This window comes from Heliconius melpomene, chromosome 2, assembly GCF_056956725.1.
Source record: "Heliconius melpomene rosina isolate 202511_hmr_F chromosome 2, ASM5695672v1, whole genome shotgun sequence".
Lineage (NCBI taxonomy): Eukaryota > Metazoa > Arthropoda > Insecta > Lepidoptera > Nymphalidae > Heliconius > Heliconius melpomene.
Genome location: NC_140390.1, coordinates 6,163,453 through 6,177,064, shown reverse-complemented (window position 1 = coordinate 6,177,064; position 13,612 = coordinate 6,163,453). Strand labels below are relative to the sequence as shown.

The window sequence follows — 13,612 nt, the reverse complement described above, 5'->3', positions numbered from 1 at the left end:
TGAGGTGTTGTCAAAATTTTTATTTTATAACATAAGATGTAATTTCTTTATTTTTTTTATTTGTTAGGCTTTATATTTTGTTAAAAAAATATTTATTTTATTATCTGTCTTTTTTTTATAGTATTATTTTCTTAAGAGTCATCCCATGTGGCCAAAGACTGAAATTGTGACTTTAAGTTACTTATATCGTTGTGATGCGTAAAGTTTAATAAAAAGCGATTTTATTTATATTGATTTTGTTTGATTAGAGGCTATTCATGTAAACTAAAACATAAAATTGTCTTCTTCCTTTAAAAAACAGACGGAATATGACCAATAAATACACTGGTCTGACAGACCCGACGTCCATATGTGTGTTATAAAAAATTCACGTCCATACTTAAAGGTTAACGCTGCATCTCTGCAGGGTAGACAGATAGAGAAATATTAAAAATTGCTTTCCTCCTAGTGGGAATCAAACCTACAACCGTCGCATTACTATCACACCGTTGTGTTGCACCAAGACAGCCTGGATCGACATCAATATTAATATTTTTATTGGACCCAATTTACTGGTCCGCGATACGCAAAGCAGTTCCCTTTGGGAGAGCAAAAATATAATCAATCCATCAAAGTATCAATTTCCTCGGCCCTCGCTTATAAGGTGTGAAAATGAGTTTCGCTATAATAAAAAATAATATATTTTTTTTATTCATGCCGCGTTCCCTGCGTTCGCCTCGCCTCGAAATCGAACCAACTGTACGTGTTCAGAAAGCTAATTTAAAGTAAATATATTAGAATATTATGCATTTACATATTTTGAAAAATATCTCGAATAAATCGTTTGGTTTATGTATGTGTAACGCAATCGGTCAAGCGCGAGTCGAATCTGTAAACATAGATGTTCTTTAATATTATTAATATGAGTATAAGATATTTAACATTTAATAGGATAAAGGGCATATGATAGATACCTAAGATATTATAGTTATTCTAGTGTTAGCTATTAAAGCTTAGCTAACAACATTTTTTGTATATATTATATTTTTATACACATTTCCGTTTCACGCTGTAACTGTCTTCCACACACAACAGGGTAGGCAGAGGGAACCTAGTGTTAAGGAAGGAAGGAAATGGAGGAAGAGAACGAACGGAACAGAGGAAAATGGTGTCTGTTTACTATTTTCCTCCGAATTCTTTAGGCTTTGAGTGTTGAGTGAACATATTAAATATCTAATAAATATTACATACAATTTCCGTTTTTAATATATTATGCATACGTAAATTTACAAAGATGAACCTACGCCAAAAACCAATTTCATTGAAATATATCCCCTACTAAGCACAACATTTTAGCCAAGCATTAATCAATCACTTCATTTTTTTCATTTGTCGCTCATTTTTCGTCCTCCCTAAAAGACATTGAAAAATGACTATCCATTTAGGGAAAACTTCCAATACAGCTTCAACATTAATATGTATTTTATTGTTTCAGATGAAAACTAAAAGATAATGTCATCACCAAACAAACTTGGCAAATAAAGGACGAAAATGGATATCAACCATGTAGTATTGGATAAAGAAGCGATCAACCGTTTCGAACAGTATACATTGGCAAAGCCCGCTCTGAATGGGGGTATCCCTTTGGACAAGTGCCAGGATGCGGATTCGATGGCATCTAATAGCAGAAAGAGAGTACAAAGTACGAGACAGAAAGTCGTGTGCTGCCTGTGTTTTAAAACAACTAAATATAGACGAAAACAATTTATTATAGGATGTCTAACTAATAGCGTTATATTTTCTGTTTTACTGGCATACACTTTTCTGGGTTCAGTTATATTTTTATCTATAGAAGGCGGAGCTGAAGTTCCAGTCCGACCTAGAATATTACCAGACAAGCAAAAAATAACACATAAAGAAAATCCAAATAAAAAGGACGAGTACGATTACGATTATGGAAATTTAACTTTATCATCAAATTATTTCTGGGAAGCCAGGAGTAGAGCAGTTGAAAACATTTGGGAGATAACAGTATCGTTAAATATTTTGTATAGAGAAAATTGGACGCGGTTGGCTGCACAGGAAATTTTAAAGTTTCAAAATGAGTTGATGCAGAGAGTCACCACCGAGATGGCGTCGCAGTATGGCGTTAGTTACAGAGAGATGGCGCTCGGCGAGTTCACCGGGAACGACATTAGCAACCATTACGAGGAGCACGAATGGAATTTGGCACTTGCATTTTTCTACTCTTTAACTGTTCTGACGACAATTGGTGAGTTTAGAGTGAAGTTTTAAATATATCTTTTCTATTTTAAGAATTATATTAAATGTAGTAATGTAATTTTTTTATTATTTTGCGCAAACTTAACATTAAAATAAATAATTTTTGGAATATAATATTTTTAGTGGGTTCAAATCCTACTTGGTAAAATATTTATTTATTACGAATGCGTTCGTTTTTTTTAGAAAGTTTGGAGTTACGTTAATTCACCCAATCTGCAACATAATGTATAAAGTATACAGAGGGATAACAGGATCTTAGTGTTAAGACACTCCACTTCATTAGTACATTTTCTTGACTGGGAATCGAATCCACAACCTGTCGCGCTTACACGATTGTGTCCTTGCGCCACGACTGGCCTCAATTATCTAAAGTCTTAAAAAATATTAACATTTTAGTACACAATTGCATAAGTTAAGCAAACAATTTCATTGTTTACAGGTTACGGAAATATCGCTCCGAGGACAATATTGGGAAAAAGCGTCACTATTGTGTATGCTCTTTTTGGAATTCCATTAACACTAATATATCTGTCTAGTGTTGGATCACTATTATCCAAAATGGCTAGAAGTGTTTTTAGCAGAGCATTATGTTGCTGCCTCTGTTCTAACTGCGGTTATTGCTGTTACGACGAAAGGCGAATGGCAGAAAAAGAAAGAAGAATGAAACTGAAAAGACAACAAGAGGAAATCCTAAACAGTCAAAATACTAGTAAGACACCTACAGAAGAATGCTACGTATTAAAAACAGACAGTCAAAAGGATTCCTCAATATCAGAAAGACCTACAACGAGCACAGCTAAAGACGATATCATCAGCTGGCCAGACACTGATTCCAAAGTATCAATGCATGGTTTAAGCATACTAGCTCCAGTTCTGCTCTGCCTTGCGGCAATATTCATTTATATAACGTTTGGAGCTATTGTATTACTTAATATAGATAATATGGGTATTGTAGATGGATTTTATTTCTGTTTTATGGCTTTAAGTACAATTGGTTTCGGTAATATTATTCCTGGCATGAGCTACACTACCATCAATGGAGTTAGATATTATACGATAAACTCAACAGTGTTATGGTTCTGTTCAGCTTATACGTTGACAGGTTTAGCATTAACTGCTATGTGTTTTGGTGTAATCCATGATGAAATAATTTATAGGATAAAACATCAACAGAAAGAATGGTCACAAAAAAGTAATATTGTCAATGATGAAGTTAATATTAGTGAAGCGTATTACATGACCTCTTGACAAATGTATAAAGGTAAATCTGAGAATTTGTACAGTATTATGGAGGATAGCTCTACGGTAGAACGGAATAGAGTTGAGATTGACAATAGGGAAGTAGTTTTAAGTGTAGATGATATATCATTAGCAATTGATTCTAACACAGAGTTTCCAGCTCCACCTCCTGAGGAGGAGATTGTTGCTATAGTAACAAAAAAAGAACCAAAGAGTTCCTTAGGCAATATGGTAGCGTACAATGCTCTACCTGAAATGCTTGAACATGTCAATACTTAAGAATATATTAGTGCATGTTAATAACGTTTTCTACTATTTCACTTTAGTGTTTTTATTGATTTACTGGCTGTGATCCAAATACAATCTAAACTATTATCATTTAACGAGAACTATATCTGTACCTGTCGAATTTATTTTCAAAATCTTGTATGTAATTATTGAAATGTAAATTATTGTAAATATTATTACTTCGTAAGGTTTAGAATATTTCTTATATGTCAAGACAAGTTTTATCTCCAACTGATTGTCAACTGTTAATATTAATTAATATAGACCCAACAAATTTCATGTGAATACTATCTTTGTAAAAATATCATTTTATTAAAAAAAAAAATAAATTTATGAAATAATTTACAGCGGTTTTATTATATTTCCATAATAATTATAAAAAAATGGCAATAGGAAATATCTACGTTAAATCATACTAAAATATTATTATATAAAAAAATATAAATGAAGTACATCTTTTTACAAACAATTAATAGTAATTTAAAATTTCTAGCAAATTTAAATATATTTATTAAAATATTGCTTAGTGTTTGAAATATTTGTAAAGAAAGAAAAATTTATTTATGCATAATTATGTTTGATATGATTATAGCAATATTTACAGAAATATTTTTCGAATTTTAGGTCTAGCACTAAATTAAATTTTCCGAAAAAATAATAATAATAGAAAATCGGTTATTGAGTCGAAATATTCATATAAATTGAGATTTTATCTCAGGGTCACTGCTTATTATTTTCGTCTACAGTCTTTTATAGCTCACAAAGGCTATAAACCTGGCAAAACAGGATACTTTTTTCATATAAAAACCCATTTAACACTGTAAAACGTGTTTATTACGTTTAAGAGTAACAATAAAAGGCTTTTAAGAATTCTAGTTGTTATATTGTGGCGGTCTATCCCACTAGTCTGACTGTAAATACGAGGATTATGCATTTCATCGCCATATTTCCTGATTTTTTATAAATGGATTCATAAATAACAGCAAAATGATATAAATTATTTAATTTCTATACATTTCATTTATATACTAAACCTTGAGAAGCTAGTGTGTATCTATTCCGTTCTCCAAATTCGTTTTTGATTGATATTTGAAGTTGATTTGCGGATAAAATTATTTTAATTTCTTGAATAGGATTCAAATCCATGACACTGTCTCCAAGACCGATGATTTAAAAGGATGTGCAGCATACCCGTTCCCATTAAGGTTTCCGTTCCCGACTTTCTGCTGATATCTGGGGTATTGCGTATCGAGTGATGGATTCAAAATCAGCTTTTGACTCGTTATCAGAGCGACAAAATGAGAATATTAAATTTCGATTCTCATTTCTCCAAGTGGAACCAGATCCAAACGTTTACAGTGAGACACTTGCACCACTGCGCCACGACTGGCTTGACTAGCCACAGGCCACTTCATCATAAGTAAGCAAAGATTGAAATTACACCGGGCTATTGTATTTCCTTCCATACTAGGAGTAGGCAAAGTTGAGATATAACAAACTAAGTAGAAACTTCGTACGTATGTGAAGCCACAGGCAGTAGGTTACAAATTGTATGAAAGTTTGAAATTCATCTTGATGCAACACTGTTGGGAACGAATTTACAGGTAAATACCAACACTAGTGCTGAAGCCTGATTAAAAAATTAAAGTTTGGAGTTCATCTTGATGCAACACTTCGAGATTAATAGTAATAATCTTTACAAAATGTAATCCTATTAAATTTCCCATTAAAAATTAAATGTGAAATGAGAGCCAAGTTCAATATTGAATAATGCGGCATTATTAACTTTATTGACAAAAGAATCAGACAATACAATATTTAAATATTAAAACAATTTAAGATTTGATGTCTATGTACTTATTTATTCTTTTCTAAAGTATCAGAAATAATTGTAGGCATAAGGAACTCATTGATGTATAGGCGAATCGAAATTTTAATTCAAACTCGATAATAATTAATGAGTGGGGTATTTTATTATTTTTTTATATGTTTTATTTTCATTCTTATTTCATAGTAACTTAAATAAATTTCAATTTATATATATAAAAGTATACAAAACCTTAGGATTACTTCAGAGACTTAAAAAAAAATAATTAGGCCCAAAACGTAGCACTTTAAAATTTTTGAATTTATGAATGCTAAACTTTTGATGAGAAGTTAAAAAACAAAGTTCGCTGCGAACAAATTATGCTAACTTTGAGAAGCTTTGGAACAACATTAAATTATGAAGTTTCATGTCAGTGACTGACACATGTACGAGAGCACTTTAGAATACTTACTTTGTGTGGTTTCCGTATACATGAATATGGAATGTAATAGCCTCTTCTTTAGTAAGAGGTAGGAGAGGTAGGATTTTACATTATACCTACGGCTTGGATTGTTATTTTTATCAGGGCGAAAAATTTTAATCTACAACAATTATATGATAATAATGAAAAAAAATATAAAGGTAATATAAAAATTAAGTGTACATAGGGATTAAAGAATGAAAAAAAAACGACTTATTTGTCAACAGTTTAAAAATGTAATAACAAACAAAATATATTTAACTACATACTTAACGAAACTTCATCATCTTTTATGTAGAAGTACGAGTAAATAAGATAAACATTGAAATAAATTATGTTAGCGAAAGAAAAATTTTCGAGACGCTGAGCATCTAATGGCGAAACTCAACTTTACCAAAATATAATTAATGATACATTAATGCATAAAGAATTAATTAATCTAGGGCTGTAGTGCCTTCTGATCATCATCGTCATCAGAGGGCACTACAGCCGCGGGTGGGCCTTGGCCTGGACCAGAATATTCCTTCAATCTGCCCTATTTTTGGCTTCCAATTTTTTACGCCCAGAGTTCTCGTGTCTTGGTCAAACTATCTGAATTTTGGTCTGCCTCGGTTTCTCTGTCCATCCGGTGTACTATTCAACTAATTTTAGTAGTTTATCCTTAATTAAATTTACCTTTCATCCTATACCAAAGCCCATTACCGTATACTGAAATTAGACTAAGGCAACGGATGTAAAAGTATAGAAATAATAGATTTTTTTTTATATGGAAAAAGGACAAGGCAAACGAGCGTTCGGGTAACCTGGTGGTGATCACCGCCCACGACCCCCAAAAAGTATAGAATATTAAAAAAATATGTATATTCATTATTTATAAAAAAACTTCAGACACCTAGATTTCAAATACATTATGATATAACAAAAAATAATAACTAATATAATAAAATAATAACAAAAATAAAATGAAACAAGTAACAGAATTAAGAAACATATACCTAACAAAAAAGATAACAGGTAAAAGCACCAATTTTAGTAAATAATAAACATTACTTACTCGTGTTACGTCGAAATTTTACAAAAAAAATATTATTATTGTAAGTAATCCCCTGAAGGCGGCACCAGGCTGTATCGATTCTATCGCGAATATTTTTTCTACTCTACTTATACTCTGGGGAAAATGACGGTATATTTGGTTCAGATAGTGACCAAAACCATTTAAGTAGAAAAGTAGGGTTGGAACATAATATTATATATGTATATTATAATGTACCCTTGTGTCATTTTATTATATTTTTGTATATTAGTAATAAATAGATGAAATGAGTTAAGCGCAGATTTCATATGGGTGATGGGTTCAAATCCCAATCATGGAGTTATTTATCTTTTTACCCTATCCTAAAGAAATAAGCATTTCGACATTATATCAGTCTACTTATGTGTAAAAAGTTGTATAAAAAAATTCTAAGCGGACATAAAGTTTTCAGACATTAGTCGTTTGCTAAAAAATAGAAAAAAAAATACAATTTTACTCTTCTTCTCTACAATGTACTGGATATGGAAAATAAACAACGAAAACTACATTCCTTTTCGCATTATCTACGTAGAAATAAAATTTTAGTAATTGTTAAACTCGTCAGTACTCACTAAATAGAAACGACTAGCATCCCCCCTTTTAGTAAAAGTGGACAAAATAGTTGTACCATAAACTCTTTGTAATGCGAGCTACAAATTTATCTTTTGTGCATGTATTTGTCTATTTCATTTCAAAAGATGGAAATGTGGAGAGATTTTTCGTACATTTAAATGTAATTTACGCTTGAAAAATTGAATTTTACTTACTTTGAATATAGCTTAGCGCTATTTGAATTTAACAATTTGAGATATTTATTTCACAGAAGTGTATATATTTATAAATTGCAGAAGTATCCATGGTTATTGATGAGTTTAGCTTGATTGATGAGGTATTATACGGTTATTGGGTTAGTCCAAGGCGGAATTGTATTCATCCTAGTGTTAGCGTTCGTGTAAAAGTGGGTAGATTTAGATGAAAAAGACAATAAAAGCAGTGGAATTGTGTCAAACGGGAACAGTTGCTTGTAGGCGGAAGCCCTGATTGGAAGGTATCTAGTGTGTAGTGTTGTTATTGAGTGATACATCTCACTTATTGTAATTACGTGGAACCTCTGTGCGAGTAAGTTGTAAACATATAGACGGTATGTGTTTTTATCGTGTTTATTTTAAAAACGTTAACCGCTTCCGTTTTTCTAACACTATAGAATAGAATATATTTAAATACAGTTACAATAATAGTTTATTAATCAATAATTTATTTGAGATTTCATTTAAGATGTACAGCTAAGCTAGATACATGTATAGCATCTCCATACAAATATCTTCATAACAACAATTCTAATCGTAATACAATAGACTGTTCGATGCCTATTGTAGTAATCACGCTATTATACTGAATAATGAATTCAATAGCGTAGATTACACAAACAAGAACCCCATGGGAGCTGGACCTCCCCCCCTGGTAGGCAGATAGAACCTTGTGTTAAGTCACTCCGTGTTTCACTTTCCGCCTAATTCTGAAGGCATTGCATGTTGAGTGGCGGAACTTAACGCCGCTCTTTACCTCGACACCAGAGCGAAGATATAAATGTAATTAAATATTTAATTTCCTCCAGTGGGGATCGCCGACGGCCTCATTTCATGACATATATATTATTTTCGTATTACGTTAGATAAATATCAGAGTTCAACACCGCATAATTTAGCAAACCAATAAAGAAAAAAAACTTCAACTAGATATCGAACCTACATACACTCACCACTTAAGACCCATAAGTCATCCACAAGTTCAATTTAATAAATGCCTCACCCTTCCTTTTTCTCCGTCGGAAAAATAATAGCCACGAAACCAAAAGGCGTAAATTGCGGGAGGTTAAAAGGCAAGTCATAAATAATGATATCTCAAGGTGCTCAGTGCCCTTCATAAATTGATAACGATCCCGAATAAAGTTTCTAATCAAATTTTATGAGGCCTGATATCTATTTAGTAATGGACTGAAAAGAGGCTAAATAATAGATATTTTGGGCCATATGTTGTTTGTTAACTTTTTTTTTGGAATATAATAAACTGGCATAGGCTACATATATGACTATTCTTTTTAGCTTCACGATTTATCCCGTCAGTGCAGAAAGAGGGAGTGTTAAGACATTCTACTCTCCACTTTTCACCAATTTCTAGAGGCATTGCATGTAGAGGCCCCTTAGATCATATAAAAGTGTTATGTCTGAATAACCACATGGAACTGTCCTGGTGGCCTGATGGTCGCGCTCAGTTAATGCTTAGTATCTACGGAAAACGTGGAATGTAGACTAGGATTATTGATTGGAATTTGGATGGAATGGAATTGGACTGGCTAATAAGCTATTGAAGGAGACTAACCACCTTTGCCTTTACAATAGTCTCAAATTGAATACTTATCATTTTATTGATTTCTTAGAAACTATGTTTGATATTAGCTCTTTGATTGGTCCTTTCAGATACTCAAATTTCAGTAATAAATAAGTTAATACATAAATCTATATATATAAAATCGAAAGGTCACTCACTCATCACGAAATCTCAGAAACTACGAATGCTAGGAATCTCAAATTTTGCATAGGAGTTATTTATAGGACGCATGTGCTCGCTAAGACGGGAATTTGCAATATTCGACTTCTAAGGGGTTGTTTTTGGGGTCGAAAGTTTGTATGAAACTTCGTTACTACAAATGCTGGGAGTCTCAAATTTTGCATAGACGTCACTAGGACGTAATAATAACATAGTTCACGCGGGTGTAACCGCGAGCGGGCCGCTAGTATATAATATAAATAAGCAAGAAAAACGGCGAAAATCAGTATCGTTGTTCTTCACGATAAATTGTAACCGACGTCTTTTATTAAAACAGTGCCTGGTAGAATTGATGTGGCCATTATTCTCTGAAGAGATTTATTGTAAGACAGCGCCCGGGTCAATTAATTTCCGATTTATATAATTATACTGCTTTGGAGTAACCCTAATTAGGATTTGGCCTTATCTTTGACTGTATTGTTTCGATTTAATATTTTAAAACAACATTTTTAGGTATTTTTTAGAAAACGTATAGAAATTGAACGTGCCAGGATTTGAACCCGTGTCTCTTGGAAACCGACCAAACAACGTGGCCAATAATTTATTAGTGTGAACCAAGTTTTATTCTTCAGGTACCCTTTACAAAAATTAACAATTATCTTTCACTGCTCCACCTCAATATGGCTTTTCAATTACCTACAATCTAATGAAATATCGCCTTTTACAAATTTTTTTTTATTAGTATCCCACTACATCCCGCTTACAGCAGTTTCGACTGAAGGAACCTAATGTTAAGGTAATCTGTTCTCTATTTTCCACCGACTTCTAGAGCGTGTTAAGTGGCGAAACTAAACGTCGCGAATGAATATAAAGAATTCAAATAAAGCCAAATTTGAATCTAAAATAACTTCACACAGCGTTTAACACCAATAGTCAATATCGTGTTATTGGTCCCCGATCCCAGGAACATACGTGTGATATGTTCGCGTACAAAAGCCTTACGATTTCTCAAATTGTATTAACACGAACAACCCGAGCTCGGCTGAACGGCCGTAATAGCAAATAACAGAAGAAAATTTTCAATATAAGAACATTCGATACATAAAAACATCCTTGCCCATACGACTGCTGACGTATAGAATTTTCTTCCACGATCTTGGAAATGAGGAATGATTGAAATGTCAGCGTAATTGCTGGTGGATTTCGTAGGAATATTGTGTTGCTTTAGATTTACGTTGTATCCCGAATATGGGAGGTAGGCAGATGGAAACTAGTGTTGAGACACTCCGTTCCTATTTTCTGCCGAATTTCTGCCGAACTCTACGCCGCGCTTTGGCTCGTTACCAGAGCGTAAAAATGAAAATGAAATTATTATTATTTCCCCGAATAGGAATTGAATCCACAACCTATCGTGTTTACAGCCTCATGCTTGTGCCCCTGTGTCACGAATGGCCTATTGTTACTTTCGAAATAAATTAATATATTTAGTATTTTTTTTTAAATAAAATGCTTTAAATAAAGGATTCACAATCATCAGGTATATGCCAAATGATTTTGATTTACCTGCAACTGTAATAAACATACAAACAAATATTCACAATGAACTCTGACTATAAAAAACTCAATAAAATAATGAAATTAAAAGATCTCTGAGAAATAATTAAATTGAAATAGTTAAGATATAGATATTGACTTCAGTGCATAATTATGCGCATAATTTAAGATTTATCGTGAAATTTATGTTTTACATTATATTATTATATAAGAAGGCTTGGCGGCGTTAAGTTCCGCCACTCAAGAAACTTGTCATATTTCCAGAATTCGGCGGAGAGCAGGTTAGGTTTCCTCTGCCCACCCTTTTATGAACTAGTAATCTTATTTCAATTTATTATATTTATTTCATTCCAAATAAATAACACATTGTTGTTCCTCTAACCTTACATGATCGACGTAAAAAGGCAATTTTTTATCTTGAATTAACAGAATCCTTCTTATCTACACAAAGGCCGCCGTTTCGCTCGTCTCATCCCTGATAGTGTAACATCATTCACACGATTAATCTTACTTCGCTATATAGAATTCAAAACAGAAAGGTATTATATAAAGAAGAGAAAACACAAAATATATCTAAATACAAGGTATTATAGTATAGTTTTCTTTGGCATAATTGAGAAATTTTCCTAAGAAGTTACAATATTCTTGTAATCGGTGAGAATATAGATATGGGGCTTGACCACTCTGTCTGGAAGTAACTACTTCGTGCAATTAGGAAAAAGAAGATGTTCAACTATTATAGTTAACTATTATTAATAAATAATAAAATTATTGGTTAAGGTAGCTTGAATCCGTTGTGGACGAGTCTGGAGCGATGCCTCCATCCTACGTAGGATACCATCCAAACTCAATGGTAATAAAAGTTAATAAAAGAGCATCATTCCACTGGTTCTTTTATACGGCAGCGAATGCTGGCCAGCACTATTTCAGCACACTCAGGAGCTTCCCGTCACGGAAATGAAGCATGCCAGGAAGAAGAAGATTATTGGTACCATAGGAGATTTTTCCTAGCAATTATAGCTATGGGGACTTTTTTTACTTTTATATATTTTTACTGTCATGAATGCATTATAAGGAAAAACTGTTACTAAATATTATTTTTTTTATAAAAAATTCTAAATTTTTCAAACAGCAATTTTTACCTCTACGGCAAGCAAGGCGAGCAAGAGTTAACAGGCTAAGCAAGCAGGGAGTAAAGCCCATCCATCCATAAATACTATTTCCTATTTTCATATTATTAGAATAAATAGAATTTATATTACGTTTGCAAAATATAGTATTTCTTATCAAAATTAGTTCAGATTTCAGGGTACAAATATGTTAAAGTTAGACACTTAATAAATGGGTTAGTCGGTTATAATTCATATTAGTAGATAAAAATTCTGGTACCAGTGTGTAGGACCTTACGTCGGTCGTCAGTTTCAAAGTTGAGCTTCCGTTTCCAGTTTTCGAGTGAATTTAACGAGATAACTTTACTACTTCAAGACTGAGACAAAAATGTGACGTTTATTGCAAATGATGGTGGTGGAACTTGTTGGCATTTTCTTTTGTAACTCACAGAGTACGTAGTAAAGTACAAATAATGGTTATATTTTTTTCTTTTTTTAGCTTCGTTCTGTATCCCGCATTTAGCAGGGTACGTAAAGGGAACCTAGAGTTAAGATAATCCGTTCCCATTAAGATACTTCCGTTTTCCACTTTCCACCGAATTCTGGATGAATTGCCTATTGGGTGGAGGAATTCAACGCCGCGGTTTACCAGAGCAAAGAAATAAAAAAAATATTTAATTTCATCGAGTGAAAATCGAACCTACCCCTACTGTGTTTTGATTTCCACTCGAGGAAGTGAAATATTTCATATTTTCATGTCTTCGCTTTGGTGTCGATGTAAAGTGTGGTAATAAATCACTCTACATGCAATGCACCCAGAATTCCGCGGAAAGTTGATTCGAGTGGAGAGCGGAGTGTCTCAATACTAATTTCCTTCTGCCTACCCTGCAAAAAAATCTAATAAGGATCTTATATTATTTTGCAGAGAATGCAGTTGCTTATAACTGAATTCTTTAGATTCCATTCACTTCTAGATATTGAATGTATAGTGAATAGATCTTGATACTTTGTCTATAATTATTTAAAAATGTATAACCATATAATAATAATCAATTACTTATGGGGGTATAATTTGAAATGACCTTTGTAATTATTTTGTAAATAATATTCTTATATTCTACAACAATGTTGCAATTTAAATATATGCAATAAAAAATACTAAACTAATTTTCCACCATATATTTTACAGTGAATAAAAAAATGTTTATAATAAGAAATGACGTTTATTTTTCGTTACTAGAATTACTATTAAA

At 32.5% G+C, this 13,612-nt stretch overlaps 1 protein-coding gene across 4 annotated transcripts in view; it reads left to right on the top strand.

Annotated features, from left to right (window-relative positions):
• The window catches only part of LOC146540602 (potassium channel subfamily K member 2-like), a 271,497-nt gene extending 267,366 nt beyond the window's left edge, over positions 1–4,131 (top strand). For all 4 annotated transcript variants that reach the window (XM_085199407.1, XM_085199398.1, XM_085199387.1 and 1 more), the window contains 2 exons: positions 1,475–2,251; positions 2,702–4,131. In XM_085199407.1, coding sequence (XP_085055533.1) covers positions 1,531–2,251; positions 2,702–3,510 — 1,530 coding nt within the window. In that variant the 5' untranslated portion in view covers positions 1,475–1,530 and the 3' untranslated portion in view covers positions 3,511–4,131. The remainder of the gene's footprint in view (positions 1–1,474; positions 2,252–2,701) is intronic.
• Positions 4,132–13,612: the final 9,481 nt, after the last annotated feature.